Below are 17877 nucleotides of genomic sequence, written 5' to 3'. Positions count from 1 at the left end.
TTATTTACATGCAACAGCTAAATTATCTGCTGTAATCGCTATGACTGTGTCATGAAACTAGAAATGACTGAGAAATCTGATGTCACATGGACATGGATCAGAAAATACAGATTCTGAGGATAAAATTCATACTTCATCAGCCAGTATGATTGCAGAATTTACCATAAACGTTGTGTTTGACCTGCAAAACTCATCAATCCTCTGCCTTTTTTGATTTTATAGTATACAGGGCCACATTTACCATCCCAGTGAAACCACAAATTCAAGCTCTCCAGTTCCCAGCTTCAGTTAAAAGTGATGCAAGTTCACAAGTATTGACCAAACTGTCCTGGGGAGCAGAAAATGTATTGACCGAGTTGTTCAAAGGGACAGAAACTCTTGAAATGGATGTCAGTACTCTTTAAAGTCTAACTGTATTGAATGGGTTCTACAGACCTCAAATTCACAAAATCACTCAAGAAATTGTACAAAAAGCACAGGATGAGCAAACACTGTTTCAAATATTTATTCTCCAAGTCCAAAAATGAAGTAACCACTTCTTTGAAATGTGCTTTGCATTTATTAAGTCTTGAAAAAAAAAAAAAAAACTTATATGCAAAAATGGTATATACACAATGCTTTTAACCAGAAAGGCACCGAAGACACTTCTTGCTGGCTCAACAATTAAAATGTGGATCAGCTTGAAAAGGTGTGAAATAAATCCAAACAAAACATCATTCAGCAACATGATAAGAGACTTAGTTTTCTCTCACAATGTAACTATCTTTATTTGAATGGTTAAAAAGCTAATAAGACAATAGTGGTGTTGTGATAGCTAAAATATATATTATTTATTACATAAATACAATAGTCTTAATGTAGCACATTTTATGTGTGCATTATTTACTCCCTTTTGTGGCTATAAAACTGTCCACTATGTGTGCAAGGGGAAAAAACAATGTGAGAACATCCTTAATACAAAGTACAACTTCTGTCAAACTTGAAAATATTATTTATAGAACATACACATTTGTAATAAATTATTTTTAGTACAATTTTCAGGTTGCAACTATTACAAAACAACAGCTACTGTATATCCTTGTTACTGCTATAGACTGAACTTAGATGATGATATGGCTGTGATTGTCAGAACGTTTAAATATTTGTACTGTTGTGTGCATTTACCATGACAGGAGAGCTGTCCACAACTTTGGTCTTACAAATTGCTGAAAACCCAAAAGTTGAAGCGTTCTCCCCCAAAAAACCTCACTCATCCCCCCTGGGGACACTCAAGATCTCAAGTCCAACGGAGAGCAAAGTGACGGTGCCATACATCTTTGCAAGTGCTATTAAAGCCAGAAAGTGGCACGCTTGAGATAAATAAACCTGCAGCAGATTATAGTCTGCGTTCAGCGGTGGAGAGCACTGGCATGGGTCAGAGCAGGTCAGTTTTTATCTGAAATAGGTAAACAGGTGAGGTAAACTCCTTCTTGGTATTACTGGTATTAACACTCATTGTAAAAATGGCAGCAGCACTCATCTTCCTCCTCCTCCGCTATTTCTTCCTCACATTCAGAAGCTAATGCCTTATTAGGCTATAGAATAAGGCAAGCACTTGTACCATGATGGTGCCTAAGATCCATGCAACACAAGTAAACCAAAACCCAAAAATTATCGTGACATGCTATCAAAAAATAATCTTGTGGTTTAGGTGGCTTAAGGTATCTGGGATTACAATAATGTAATGTGAACCATGAAGAACATGCTGTTAGCACCACTCCTCTGCTCATATGGGGCATCTCGCTCAAGAAATCAAAGCACATTATTTGGACCCCTTTCTGGATACGCCAGTGGACTCGCCCAGAGTGCTGTGGCCTCTTTATGATCGGTCCGATGGGAAGAACTGCGTTCAGTTTTGTGAAGTGTTAATCTCTTCTTCTGTTGCTCCTCATGTGTGTGTCTGTCATTTGTTTAGGGCGATAGTGACATAAGATGTAGGTATGTAGCCTTCATCCCCATTGTTCCTACGGACACGGGTCCAGCCATCCCCCTTGTCCTCCTCTACCACAGCCAGCACCTCCCCCTCCTGCATAGAGATGGTCCCTTCACTGGCACCTGAAAGTGAGAGGACAGACCCGACGGTAACAAACATCCCTGTGCTAGTTTATGGATGACACTAGACTGCACAGGCCTTGTTGAGTCAGAACACAGGACAAAAGAGTAAAAACCTTTGACTCATGATTTCTGTTTATAAATGGTGGTGACCTTGCTTCCTACGTTGGGTTACATACCAGGGAAGTTGTACATGGCTGTGCATTTCCCAATAGGAGCAGCTAGCTCATCATCTTCAAAGTCATCATCAAACTCTGCATAGATGGCTTGAGATGGATCAGGAGTGCTTTCATCTGAGTGAGCTCCATCGGGGCTAGACAGAAAAAAGACATAGGTTTCCCGTAAAATACAGACAACACCTCACTGTGTCAGAAATAATGTGTATTAGTAGAATTTAGCCTTACCTTTGTACATCATGAGCTCCATTATTGTTGAATGTGTGAGGTTTATAGCGCAATGTGTCCCCTCGGCCTCCTGCTTCAGCCAGCCAAGTCTAGATTGAGACAGTGACAAAGAGACAGAACAGAAAAAATCATCAGTTTGTGAGATAAAGGATTTACTGATGTACAAAGTCATATTCAAAATCAAGATTAAGATAACCTCCCTCACCCCCTGTCATCATCCAGCCCAATCTTAGCTCTGTATCTTATGATATTTGTTTACATTTTGGCAAACTGGCACCATTAAAAGTATGGCAAATTAGGTATTAGCAGTTCTGGTCTGCATTGTACCAATGGATGTATGGACAGGTATCAGTGGCTCACTGTGACACAGAAAAAAAACTTAAAAATGTCAAGATTCTCAGGCAAGTTCTGAAGGTGTGAGGATTGTCTTTTTTCTGTGATTTATGGACGTTTCTTTGTGATGTACATCAGAGTTAATGATATCATCAGAGAGTGTAAGTCACACTGAATCTAAAAATATGATTAGCATGTTAGTGTGTTCAGATTTATGACTCTAAGGAGGAATACTAATATTGATGCAGATTACACTAATCAAGTCCCTGAGGATTTAAGTCCTTGAATAGCCTCTTGTTGTTTTCAGAAAAATGGCATTCATCTGTCCCTTTCATCATGTTATTGCCTAACCTCTGCCTAACCATTCATCACAAGACTGAGTCTAAGAAAAAGGGAAGTTACAAAATAATGAATAAACATTTTAAGAGGTTGGATCATGACTTTTAATAATCTCAAGACAATGTATGATTACATGATAAAACTGAACAACCAAGTCCCTCATGACATGATTCTATACTCAAAAGTGGGGAATCTAGTTATAATAATAATATATTAAATCAACAACTGACATCTAATGAATGTTAGAATATTTTAGAATAAAATGCTAAGAGCCCTATGGCCTCATAAAATATTAGAAATAACAAATGAGGGTCTCATAATGGTAAATGGTGACCTCATAAACAACAAAGGTCATGATTACCTCATACTTGTTGAGTTCTCCTCTGAGCCGCTCTATATTCTGGGATGTCTGACTGATTTGGGATGCCAGACTAGCAGGGTCTCCCATTTGAGGATTTTTCTCATAAACATCTTTCATCTTCCCTAGGGCCTCACTGAAGAGAGGAGGGAGAGAGTGAGAGAGGAACAAGGGAGGAAGAGGGAAAGTCACTTTCAGTAGAAATCGGTTCCCTGCAGAATTCAGGGCTGGGTAAACAATTCAAACACTCACACAGGCACCACAGAGTTATACACACTGATGTGCACCGCATGAATATTATATCCACATCCTCACCACAGAGGTTCTAACAGAGACAGTTATTAATACGCAGAAGGATACTCACATATACACACAAACACACGCACCTCTGATCTACTTCCTTTTGCAATTCCTTGCAAATTTCCTCTAGTTTCTGTTGTAATCTCTTCCTGCGTTGCTCTGGGGGAAGATGTGCAAAGTCCTCCGTCACTGTAGGCTGCAAGAGGTTACAGGAAGGGTGTTAAAATCAAACTTATCATACTCTGAACCAGCAGTTTCATAACAATGGTAACCATGAGAACAGAGACAAACATCTCAGGAGAAAAACCAAGCTTGTGGTTTGAGTTCAGCTCATGAGACAATGTTTCACTGACAAAACAGTTTCAAGTCTCTTAGTTACACTTCCATAAAGATTCAAATTAATGTAAAGCCAGTGATGTACAACAGTGAGCTGAACCAAAAACCACCACCCACAGACCAACAAATACAATGTAGCACACTCAAATAACTTTGTAATGTCCTATTCTTTAATCTACAAGCTCAAGAAATAAAGTCCTGGATGGAAAAGATGACACAAAAGAGTGCAGAACCTATTAAGATTATTTTAAAATTGAGCAATTAATTGCTCAGGTTCCTCTTGTGCTACCAAGCATTCCTCCACTTGCTCCACCACCAGGGGGCCACCTCTTCAATACAAACAAGCCTTTTGCCACATAACATGATGCTGGTTGCTGCATGTTCAATCATTTAACACAGAAACTCCTGCAGAGTTTTGTGGAGTGAATATTATTAAAACGAGATGAGCCATTGTAATGGAAAGGTGGCCGTTTTTATGTGTCACACAGCTGAGACCCCCACACCAGCTTTGTTGTCCATATTACCGTGATCCTCTCTGGAGTAAACTTCTGAGGAAAAAAGAAACAGTATGTGTATAGAAAAATCCCCTTAAAAACAGGTTCTTATTTTGCTACGCTGAAAAGGTGATGGGTATGCGTTTATAATACACAAATATTTAAAATGGTGGTAGAGCCATTGTGGGCAGTAAAAGGTATGCCACATGTGTAAGTCTGTTAATAGTGTTATTCATCTGGGGTTTTCAGTCTCTGTCGCAGAGGGAGGAACACCAGATGATGTGCGAGCCCTGATGGGTGGAGGTCTCCTCGAGCACTCGAACCTTCTCCTCTGGTGACTCACCGATCTCCTGAGTGTCCGGAAGGAAGAGATTCTGGGTTTGACTGTCTTATTGATCTCCTTCAAACAGTACGACAGGGGGTCCCGGCCAAACTTGGGGGAAGGGGGTCCATTAGCAGGCGAGGGGGCGGGGGGTGTGGAGAAAGGTGGGAGCGTGGAGGGAGAGAGCTGGGGTGGGGGCGAGACCAAAAATACCAGCACCCAAGCATGAGATATGCAGGTATAGGGTACAGGATCAGGGATGGGAGGATTTTGGGGGGGGGGGGGTTGAAGGATAGAGAAAGAGGGAAGACAGGGAGGACAAAAACAAACAAGGTGACAAGGGAAAGAAAAAGACACCGTCAACACCTTAAAGCACACCACAAAGCCAGGAAGACAACACTGGAGCAAACCCAGCAAATGAGCCCAGAGAGCATGAAAGCACAAACACACATCTGTCTCTTTGGCTCTGGTTGACACACACATAAAAAAAACCCAAATCACACACCAAAAAAACCCACACTGCAAGCAAACAACCACAGCTCCCAACCGGTGCCACAGCAGCCCAACACCTGCAGTCAAACTCGCTCCAGGATGAAGGGTAGAGTGAGACACAGTGAGGAAATGGGGCACGCCAACTAGACTAAACCAAATTTGACCTTATTAAATTGAAAATTCTATTTGTTTATTTTTTTTTAATATATATGTATATATTTTTTACAGCGTTTTATTTTATGCCCCAGCCTCATTGCAGAGATGTGGAGACACTGTAATGACACAACTTTACTGCTAATTCAATAGGACATCACTACTTACTTGGAAGTGGAAACCAAGATTAAAGTTAAGTGTTACCCAAACTGTATACTGTAAACATAAACTATTTGTGATTATTATTTTTTATTATTTGTGAGCTACTTTTAAGTTCAATTTTGTCCCAACAACTCTTGAGGTCAAAGAGCACATACACAGTTTTGGAAAGAAATTGATGGACTAGTTGGATACCTTCATCTGGATTTCACTCCCAAATAAGTGGTCCAGAAAACTAGGTCAAAATGGGCTAATTTAAATCTGACTGCTGATTTGTAATAAAAAATATCATAGCAGATTTCTGAGAGTTTGCTGTAACACAGTCTAGTAAAGCTGCAGTATCCTGTGCATTATCAGTGAAAACGGTCAGTAAAATGCTGTGAAACTGTGAAAATAAGACCTGCCTTACAAGAAAAAAACTTTCCCTAATTCAAATTTACCAACACAATCATTAGGATTCAGTGAAAAAAAACACATAGCACAATCTGTGCTATCTCGCAGTCTGACCTATATAGGTGAAATATTAATTTATATATCAGTGCAGTTGTTATAAATAGCCTGCTTAATTAACATAGTGGACCAATGCATATAGATTTTTTGGGGCTTGATGAATGCCCTGCATGACCTCTTAGAAAGAGGTTAACTTGAAAACATGCCTGGAGTGAACTACAGTAAAAATCTGTTTCAGCTGTATGTCTGCATGGAAAGGTGGGAGTGGGCTCTATTACTTAAATTACATAGGAGGCTGATACCTTCTAGTCTCCAATAGTGAATGTCTAAAACAGCCCTACAGCAAGGCCTCTTGTGTAAATACTGAGAACTGCAAGTACAGCACTATTATTATGTGACCATCTACTGGGTAGGTGCTAGTTTTCTTGAGAGTTATGGGGATCTAAATACAGGAGAGCAGTTAAGAATGGAAATGTTCAGGGACCAGACATAAACCAAAAAGCTCACTCAAGCCAATGTAGGCAGCCTCCTATTCATACTGCTACAGGCCTAATTGGGAGAGCATGACTGATGACACAGAGCAGTGTGCCACACACATACACAGAACAGGAAGAGTGCACAGCAGAGCACAGCCAATAAGACATGCAGACAGAAGAGAGGCGCTGAACAAGCAAACACTGCAGGGAGGAAAGAAGGAATCATTTAGTGCTGGAACCGGAGGAGGGGGACCATTAGCTGGTTAGTGGTCAGCCTCTCATATCACCACTTTAATTTTGAACCTCAGCAAGAGTGCGCCACAGTTTACACCCTAGTGAAGCTCTCTTGACCCCAAGTGGATATTTGAGAGCAAACGCAGGAATGTCAATGTTAACCTTTTTTGCGTGGATGCGTGGTTGGCCCCGATCCAGTTTTTCTGACCTGGCGAACCTGGTGTCATCCCGATGTTGGTACAAAGATTTTATTGTGATGAGAGACATAATGCTAGGGTTCTGGGCAGTATAATGGAAGCAGTGTGTTTGTGGATCCCTGTAGAGGAAAATTCAATGTTGTTTGGGCCCTGTGCTGATGAAAGCACAAGCACAGCAGAATGCTGACTGCCAGTTGACCTATTGGAAACCATGTTGCAGAGAGAGGGAGGGTGTGGAGGGAGGGCAAGGTTTATTCACTCACAGCCAGGGACAGAGTCATGCAAAGGACCGTTTCTAGAAGTGTTGGGGTGTGTGTCAGTTCATGTAAAACAAACATAATGAAGGAGGTTCATGCATTATTATACTGAACTTTAGAGATGAGAGGGTTGTTTACGTGTGTTTGTGTATCGTATGTGTGTGTAGCCACAACCACAGGTCCGTCATGAGTGCTCTCTGTAGAGGGGATTTCCTGACTCTGTTTGCTGGCTCTGTGACTCAAACTGTAACACTGCCGTACATGAAGTCACCCACTAATCTGCCTGGCAGCTGATTTTCATATCTGCTGTCGTTCATCACTGATGCAAACTTATTTACTGCACAACCTCCACAAAACATGAGACTATGTCATGGGGCCAAATTGGCCTAAAGAGCTCTGCTAGCGTGAAATGTCCTACCTTACTCCTTTTGCTGAAAAGCCAAAAGTTTTTGCTCCTGTTCTTTCCCAGAAGGTCCATGGGGCCTTTAGGTGTACCCAGGCTACTGTCAGATGAGGCTCGGTTGATGCCCTGACTGTAGTCCTCAAACTCCACATCTCCAGGACGCTCAAAGCCTGACTTGTTCTGCTCTATTACAACCATGGAGTCCTGCATTAGATTCAATTATGGATAAGAGCAACCAAGAGTTATTTTCAAACAGAAGCACAGATAAAATAAATAGGCTGCACAAAGCCACGCTGCACATTAAAATCCATTTAGCATTTTTTTGAGACCAACTCACATTCCTCTCATTAACATTAGTGCCGGCTTTAGTAATGCCTTCCAGGCACTTGCCGATGATGGGCATCACATGCTTCTCTGTGTCTGAGAACAAGATGTAGCCTTGCGCCAACTTCCGTACTCGCCTCTCATCCAGATCCTGCAATTTCTAGTGAACGCACGACAACAGTTACTCAAGACACTGTCATTATTAGGTTTGAGACAATACATAATACACAGCCCATAATACAATGTGCATCTCAATATCAGGTTCAAGGTATGATATTTCTATCACAGGGCCTCCTTTGGGACAAAAAGACAACATAGAATTTTTCAAAGCCAGATCTTCAGGTGGCATAAATATAACAACTTTAACTGAAGAGTTAATCTCTGGCTTTAAATCAGTGAGTGTAGCTTTTATCATTGGTACAAAAAGTGTACAAAAATCCAAATGTCAGCATAGATTGGTGAGTTGCAAATTTTAAATTGTGTATTTAAAATGAAAGGTACTGAATATGATCCAAATTCAGTCTCAAAATGTTTGTTATATGGTTATCTAATTTTCAATAAGCCATCAATATGTCACTTATCATATAAACTTTTTTCACCCAAAAGTTCAGGTTAACAGTTTTTGGCTGACTAATACCAGTTTTCACAGTAATGTAATCAAAATGTTGAGAGCAGGAATGTTGTCATGTTGCAATATTCATTTCACTTACATTGAAAATGAGTGGCATATCAGTAAAATAGAACTGGTTCTGCTCCTTGTTGTACTTCTGAAGCTGAGCAGCGTAGTCGTTCTTACACTCCTCTGCTACATGTGCTCTCATATGAGCCTGCTGTTTGGCCTACAAAACACACACAACAGCAGACAGGTTAACCAGTTGCCTGTGATTCTATGTTGACACTGCAAACCTTATAATGTCAATTTATTTTCCCAGCTTGTTACTTTTTCAACGTCTGCTTTTGTGGCATTGATGTCTTGATCGGTCTTCTCTGCATACTGCGCTGCACGCTCTGCTTCTCTCCACTCCCTCTCGAAGCGCTTTTTACTCTGTGTGTGTGTGCAGAGAGAAATGAAAGAGGAAAAAGAAAAGAAAAAGACCATGTTCATTTCATCCAGCTAAGTGAGGCCATTGCCTGAATGAAGCATGAAGAGGTTGTACTATTTTGAGCAAAGAATTTTTTTTCCTGTCTTTCTATGAAGATGAATAGGGGAGGTTTCTGGCCTTGGGACCTTAAGATCTCCAATCATCACTAAATACCTCTTGGATTGATGATGCAAGTCTAAAATTAGGAACTGCTTTCCATTCTGTCCAACTGTTTTTACTATAGACAAATATAGCCATCTGACTGACCACACTGAATGTGCAGCCATTCTTTCATGGAGACTATTTCCAGTCTTTCCTAATGAACTCAACACAAAAAAAAATATTATAATAGCCTTGCTCATTATAGTACAAAATGTTTTAGTACATCAAATATGGATTTTCAGGACACACATATTTCAGAAAATGTTTCAATCAATCTTTTAAAATTCTAAGACTCGACTTACACTGTCGAGCTGTTTGTAGGTGCTCTCCAAACTCTGCTGGGCCTTCTTGGCATCCATCAGATACTGCAGACATTCATAAAAATAGACAGAGTGAGAAGAGGGTCAGATGACAGAGTGTGAGAGAGACAGCCATGTGCAGGGGCAGACACAGAATAAACAATGACCTGCTGAAGTCACCCAACGTAACAGACAAGAAAACAAATACCAGTGTGTCTGTTTGAGACATCACGTCTGCAGCACAAGCCTGTGCACGGCTGCAATGTTCTGCAATCCAGCCAGTGGGACGAAGCCAAAGCATTCCTCATAGAGAAATGGCACACCACTGCTCAAACCATGCCTCCCCCAAGAGACACTAAGTAAGGCTTCCTTCCTGCCACAACAGTGAGATCTCCACATCTCCACGCCTCCTTTAAATCTCCTTCTTCTCTCCTCCCACCCTTTACACTCCACCTCAGCAGTGTCTTCTGTCTACTCCAAATGAAAATCCCATCTGGCATGTTCTCAGGCTGCTGTTGAACATGGTGCTGCAGCCACATACCAGAGTACTAGTGTATACACACTCAATTCAGATCTATGAGTTTACGTTTATGTCGTCCACAGCAGATACAGGAGTTTGAAATGGGATCAGACATGGCTCAAATCAAGAGGTAAACAATGAAACCAGTAAAACTACATCAAAGTAAAGCAAAAATGAGCCAACCCCCCCCCCCCCCCAAATACAACATAGTGAATATTTATTAAAAGGCAAACAACAAGGCTGTGGGAAGATTTTGACAGGTTTCTCTAAGGAGCCTAAACACAGAGTCTTTGAGGTTAAGTATTTAGTCTCAAACACACCTGGAAAAACACACCAAATTCTATTCAGAGATGGGCCTTAACCAGCCAAATCCACTACACTCTCTGTTCCCTCCAGATCAAACTCACCGTCTTTCGCTCCTGCTTGAGCTCTTGCAGGTACTTGGTGAGATCGAATGCAAATGTTCATCATCATGTTCTCGGCAATCAGCTCTCTCTGCCCGGCGTAGTCGTTCATCTCATTCAGGATGTCCAAAAAAGACTGGTAGCTGGACAATCTGCCGTTAAAGGGAGGAGGGAGGAAAGGGTGGAGAAATGAGGACACAGTGATGGGGGGCACTGATAGGGTGATAAATACACACAGGCTCAAAGAGATGTCAACAGCAGGGTCAAGTCATGATAAGAAGCTCATGGCTGCCTGGTTCCTGCTTCCTTCTAGGGTCATTTAAATGGCTCCAACAGCAGCACCACACTGCAGCATGGATGGCACTAATGATACAACAATTCCTAACGGTTTGAAATGTAATTGTGATTATTTGGAGCTCTGAGCTATGTTTTCATTTGTCAGTAACAAGCTATTAGGGACAAAGTGACCCAGTAAGTACAATTTTTCCTGACATTGCTTTGCAGCTAAATGTTTACTTACCAAGCACTTTATTAGGAATGCCTGTACACCTGCTTATTCATGCATTTATCCAATCAGCAAATCATGAGGGAAGGTTTCCTGGAACACTTTGGGCTACTTAATATCAATCAGTCATGGCATGAATGATATAGCCTGTCTGTGTATTGTTGCTGACCATGTGCATCTCTTTATGGCCACAATTTACCCATATTCTAATGACTACTTCCAGCATGATAATGTACCACGTCACAAAGCAAACACGGTCTCAAACCGGTTTAATGAACGCAACAGTGAGTTCAGTGTACTTCAGTGGCCTCCCCCAGTCACCAGATCTGAATCCAACAGAACATCTTTGGGATGTGGCAGCATGAATGTGCAGCTGACAAATCAGCAGAAATTATGTGATGCAATCATGTCAACGTGGACCAGAATCTTAAAGGAATGTTTCCAACATCTTGTGGAATCCATGCCACGAAGAACTGAGGCAGTTTTGAGAGCAAAGAAGGGCCCTACCCAGTATTAGTACAGAGTTATGAGAGCGAACCAAAACAGTAAAATTGTGGGTTGGGTAGCTGAACAATGAGCTGAAGCTGGCTATAAAGCTGAACTGTGAAGTCGAGAGGAGATACAGATTTGGGTGGTAACTCTCTGAATTCTCTGTAGGTTCATCACCACAAGTGACCCATTTCATGCCGTATGATTTTTTTCACACTGCCATTCGATTTTGTAATGAAGATTGATTATTTTTTATTATATACTGATACATGGTTTTTACTTTGCACAAAAACTCACCGGCACTCTGGCTCATCTTTGCTGCTTCGTTTTAGGTTGTATTTCTTTGAAAGGTTCCTGTGGAAAGGGAAAGTGCATCAAACAATTCGTCAAAAAATACTTAACAACTTCTCACTGGAAAATGGGTGAAAAGATTAATGACAGTTGGAGAAAGCTCATTAAATTAAACTATTCTGATACACCCACTGGTTACTTTTTATACAATAGAACTTAAAACAACAGTCAACTTATGAACATTAAAATAGCAGTGCTTCCTTCTTTCACTCTCTCTCCAACCACATCCTGTCTATCATGTGCCAGTCTGCTCCCACTTCCTCTCCTCTCCAGCAAAGCTCAGCACTACAACAGATGTGGGCCCGCGGACTGGGAGACAACTGGTGGAGGGAGCACCGTGGATGAGGAGAGAAAGAACAAGAGAGCGAGCGCACTGCAGCTGGAGAATGAGGCCAGTGTTTCAGACACAAGTTAGATTCTGTCCCAAAGTAGTCATAAGACCCCACAAACATTTCATAAACAGCCTTTTAGCGTGCACCCATGCAAACACAAGCAGACACACACACACACGCTGATACGAGCTGCTTTGAGCAACACACTCGAACACAAGCATTTAAGGCCGATAGAACAGGAGAATGACAACAACAAGAGTGAGGCCTACCTCAGTTGTTTGGCATAGTTCTGCTCAATCTCTGTCCTCTCCTTCACAAATTTCACATACTTCTCCACCAGCTCCAGGCCAGACTGTGTGTGCTTCTCAATGATGTCATATTGGTCCTGGAGAAAGAAGCATGAGAGACAAATAAGGAAAGATATGGAACATGTGTTAACACTTCTGGGGAATAACTGAGATGTCCCTCCGGTTGAATTTGAGGTCATCTAGAAGAACTGTGAATGGAGGGCAGTAAACCTAACACATCAACGTTTGTTCCTGTATGTTGGATTCCACAAAATCTTGGCAACGGTCTCTAAACTTCCGCTTAGGCTTAAATCATGAGGCACCCATGTTGTTAAAGAGAGAGGACAGTCAAAGGATGCGGGGTCACAACAGGGGTCACAGCTCCCCAGACAGGAAAAAGGTGGTGATCTTCTGATACACTGTACTGTGTGTGTTAAGTGTTCAATTACTCCAAATGGGCTTTACAGTCTTAACTAGTGATCTTTGACCTATTTTATATTAGTTTCATGTATAACTAAATTTGCTGACTTTTCCTTTTGGCATTTTTCAGTATGAAAGAGGTATATTATGTTTCTCTTCCTCTTTTGCTCATTTGGCAGAGCACTTTATGACAGCTACAAGCTCAGACACGTTTGCTAATATTGAGAGAAGATATCTAAGCCAATCTTCCCTCACACTGCTCTCAGAACAAGCTCTCTTTGCTGCTGACTACAGTAATGAGGAGGGGGCAATTTGAGAGGGGGGATTCCTGACAAGTTGGGCCATGTTCTTCTGTACCCCTCCTGCCCTTCGGGTAAAACAAAGGAGACAAAGCCCAAATGAATGAGACGATGTTTAGCCTAATTACAGAACACAGTTAAAAGGTTAAAACAGAGGCCTGCAATCCATCACCACAATAACACCTAACCAACAGTGCTGGGGGTTTAATTCATTGTCATTAATTATGGAACAGAAGTAACGATAGTCAATACAGCCAACTTACAAAGACAGATGTTCCCAATTCCTAAGGTGCTTGTGTTAACTCTTCCTTGTGACAAATAATTTATTTATGAAAGATTTAAACCAGATCAATAACTTTCTGCATCCAGTTCCTCACCTCACCACATCGACAGAACTGAAGACTGAAGCTGTGGTTATCTATACTGACCATAAAACACACTGGATTCATTACTGGAGAAAAGTTGATGTGCTGCCACTTACCGAGAAACCAACCCTGCAAACCCCAAACACATAATAACCCAGCACTGAAGGCAGCAGGAATCAGAATACAATTGTTGAATTGGTGAGGATAATGTAAGAATGGCTAAATGTTTAAGAGGCACAGCTGAGGCTGTTAGCCAAGGCCTCACCTTGTGTTGTTTTCAAACTCTCAGGAGCTTTTATACAACCCACTGTAACATGGCAAGATATGATAGATGGGGAATATGTGACAGCACAACTGGAGAGTCGAGGTAAACCATGTTGAAGTGCAGTGCCATCAACTTTTAGCCACATTCATTCTCAGAGTTAATTCTCACAGATTAATGGTCAAACCTTAAACCTAAAAAAAACTAAAAGGTCTTAATTGTAGATTGTAGTCAGCTGTATGAATGAGAGGAGTTTGATAGCAGAAATGGAAAGCTACACACTTTCTGAGCCCTTGATACAGGAATTTTGCATAGTCTATGATTTGCATATTCAGGTTCTGGGCTGCTTATCAGTCTGTGGCAGTGTGCAAAACAGGTCAACTACTGTGGAGATTGATGCAAAGGTCAGAAACTACTAGATAAGAAGTGGTGGTGTAGTTTCAGCATTGGTTGGACAGTTGGCCCCCAAACCAGTATTTTGTCTCCCACTCAAAGTGATCCCACTTGTATGAAACTGCCAGTACTGAGCCTATCACATACAAAACAGCTGTACAGTGCATACTTGCTCATGTTGGCAAAACTTATCAGATTCAGGTAAGATATGTTGGACAACTGAATACTTCTGCATTAAGAAAAAATTCCCTGCATCACAGCTGGTCCTTGATGGTTTGCCATCCTTCAGTGGTTATGAGGTGAACCTGGCATACCTGATATCAAATCATTGTTGCTGTAATAAACAGTGACATATATATATGTCACTGTTGCTGAAAAAGAATGGCCCTTGGGTGAACTCTAACTGTGAGCTCTTTTATAAATGGCACAAAAAGTAGCATCTCTATAAATTAATGGTAACTGTTTAATTCAAAACAAGGGTGGCCCAATTAGAAAAGCCAACCTCATTAAAGCCGTCTTAAAATACATAAAAGTAGCTTTCAGGGACATAGTCAGTGTCTCGTCAAACACCAGTGGCTGTCAGACTGCTGCAATTTATCACCGTCCAAAGCCGCAGTCAAAATAATCTTTATAGGTCCCTGAAGACTGGGTTTGTGCTGAACTGATTTTCATAAATCATAAATGGTTGTATATGGAACTGCTGCTGACAACTGTAAAATAGTCATGCTTCCGTTTGTTTCTTTCATTATAACTTCAGCTCTCCTCCCATGCTTTCAGGTAGAGTGCAGTTTGATGGGTACACTAAATATTGTAATTCTGCCATGGAAATGATAAAACTTCTCCACAGGGAAAGCCATATCTTAGTTTTATGGCACAGATTTAGGTAAAGGGATGCAGTAAAAGACTGACTACATCACGCTTCAAAATTGGGGTTTCAAGGGTCTTACCTAGACCTGGCAAGTATCCAAAGTATCCTTTATGTTCATCTTCTAATGCTTCTAGAAATACCAGAGAGAAAATTGGCATCAAGCGAATGCCACATAACTTCTCAAGGAGTCACCCTGAAAGTCACCGACCTACAAGGCTTAGATGGATGTTTCAACCCTGAGTCACAATGTCTTCCAGAAAATTGGGGCCCCAGCCCAGCCAGACCTGCCACAACAGTTCTCAGGAGTGGCCTGGTAGAACTCACTATCACAGCTAATGCCTAGACACTGATCTTCTACCCTGCAAACTTGTGCCTTAAAATAGCCATTGGATTAACAGCAATCAGGGGACAGATGCCATTGAGCTGACTTGGCCCAGGGGATGACTCTCTGGCCAAACATTAACAGCACCAATTATGCCTGAAGGGCTTTGTCTAACCAGACAGGTAAAGCTACAAAAACATAGTATTAAATTATTTGTATTTAACATTGACTGGAAACAGAATACGGCCATTTGGGTGAGGAGGTTCCTGTTTAAGTCTGTGACACAACTCCATGCAATGAACAGGAAAGACTCATATAAAGAGATACCGCCTCTGATTAATACTGGGGTGCGGATGTTTCTCTGACTCAATCAAAGTAGGGCAAAACTAATTAGGCTGTTGCACCAGCACGTACGATGGAAAAGGGACAGGGGAAGAGGCCTAGGGGGAGCCTCTGTAATGAGGTCACAACCTCCCTGTCCTCTTCTTTGCAATGCTCCATTTTACATATTCAGGTTCCCTGAAAATGTGCATGTGTTTGCAAATGTGTGGCTTTATCGCCATGGTACAGTGTGCTGGCACATAAACTGTAGCAGTCATCAAGGCAATAGGCTATGTTACATGGTGGGATTTTTCAACAGGATTAGTTCAGATTCTGAACAGTGTCACTACTGTTACCGACGCATCCAGCAGTTTCCAGCTTAACAAACTGCAGCACCTTGATTTGCTTTGACCTAGTAAACAGCCCCCATCTTTAGAAATTACCAGCTGTAGCAGTTACTTCTAATTACTATATAGGTCAACTGAGTCTGATAAAAAAAAAAAAAAAATCATGTCCTGACAAATCTGTTTATGTCAGCACTCAGTCCAACACTTGACTCCTTCAAATCTTATTGGAAAACCAATATCTCATGAAATCTGTGCTCTGTTTATTGAATAAATAACCATGCCACTCAGGTCGACAGATAAGGCACCTCATCAGCGATGAAGCTTGTTGTCAAGGCAAATGACAGCATCTGATTTCATCTCTATGGAAGCAAGGTGTGCCAGGCTGTAAACAATGAAACATCCCACTCGGTGCAGCACACCTAAGGACTCTAAAAGCGCCTTTGAAAACACAATAAATAGTATTTTCTCGCACAATTTTCAGCCTCTTATGAAATCTACAAATGCTTACTACGTCTCCAAGTTGCTCTGGTTTAGTTTCTAGATGTAATTCCCTGTAGGTTGATATATGCACGAAATCAGGTAAACATTGGGAAAGAAGTACTCCTGTTTTTACTGAATTTTAGCAACTGTCCAGCTTTGCCTCGGGCACTGTAGTTTTCCCACTACATAACGCTGCATCTTTCCTGTTAAACAAACCTAGACCCCAGATTATTTGTAGATGTGCTTCACTTAGATGATGTGTTAATAAACGGACTTCTGCTAACCCACTCTTTGTTTAAAATACACAGAGCTTAAGAAAACTGTCCGAAAATGGAACCGTGTTCATGAATGCACCGTTTTGCAAACACAAGCGAGCAGCAACAGAGCCGACGTCTCACCGCTTTTTCAGACTCCACACATTCAGCACTGAAGAAGCGTTTGCCCACGTCTTCGGCGAACACTGTTTAAGAAACTGCATCTCTGCCATCCTGACATTATTATTAGTATCATTATTATTATTATTATCGAAGCAAATCAGATGATGGACTCACCCAAAGCTCTGTGCCCCAGTCCATGTTCAGCTTGTTGGCCAAGCTGTCTGACTATCCCGAATACAAAGAACTTCTCCAAAGTTATCCCAGCAGCTCGGAGGACGGCCCTGGCAAGTATAATCCCGAGGTGATAAATCAGTCGTTACCACTACGCACTCCGGTTTTGGTTCATTCAACAAATGATGTAAACCAGCATCACAATTTGCCAATTAACCAGGGCTAGCAGCAGTTAGTCTAGTTTGTCCAAATATTTTTCATAGCGAAGGAACGAGGGATAAACTAGCTTTCATATCCGCGTCACTCCCAAATCCCTAAGTCTTAAAGGGGCAGTGCACTGAACCACACACGAAACTGGCCAGAGAGCTGTGCCATCTTCTGATGCTTTATCGTGCTGTTTAAAATGATTGTTAATATTTTTCGTTTAAACAGGGTCATTCTTTAACCTGGTTTATAATGTCATCCAACAGAACAGTCCTTGAGCAAGCTACTGCACACTGTGTGCCCTGACAGAGCATCTTTAATTTCCCAGCATGAATCTTTCAATTGACTGGCAGATTTACCAGTCTATGCGGTTGGCTTTTTGTTTGTTTGTTTGTTTTTGTTTATTAGCAAGCCATGTTAACTGACTTATGAAATCCTAAATTATTTCTCTAAAATTTGTCTACTTGTACAATACTCACTGGGGTTACTTTTCAA

The 17877-nt window shown here is 41.3% G+C and overlaps 1 protein-coding gene across 1 annotated transcript; it reads right to left on the bottom strand.

The window, feature by feature from the left end:
• Window positions 1-491: 491 nt before the first annotated feature.
• On the bottom strand, window positions 492-17509 carry trip10a (thyroid hormone receptor interactor 10a). The gene is given in 16 exon segments (XM_018705087.2): window positions 492-2094; window positions 2271-2404; window positions 2496-2584; window positions 3529-3661; window positions 3912-4021; window positions 4999-5163; window positions 7814-8002; window positions 8136-8282; window positions 8833-8961; window positions 9063-9167; window positions 9669-9731; window positions 10593-10637; window positions 10639-10741; window positions 11881-11937; window positions 12536-12651; window positions 17182-17509. Coding segments are annotated over 16 exon segments (1761 nt in total). The 5' UTR covers window positions 17206-17509; the 3' UTR covers window positions 492-1942.
• Between the last annotated feature and the right edge of the window lie 368 nt (window positions 17510-17877).

The sequence above is a fragment of the Lates calcarifer genome, linkage group LG11 (assembly GCF_001640805.2).
Source record: "Lates calcarifer isolate ASB-BC8 linkage group LG11, TLL_Latcal_v3, whole genome shotgun sequence".
NCBI lineage: Eukaryota > Metazoa > Chordata > Actinopteri > Centropomidae > Lates > Lates calcarifer.
Note: the sequence above shows the minus strand (reverse complement) of the source record. Positions and strands in the feature narration are given on the sequence as shown.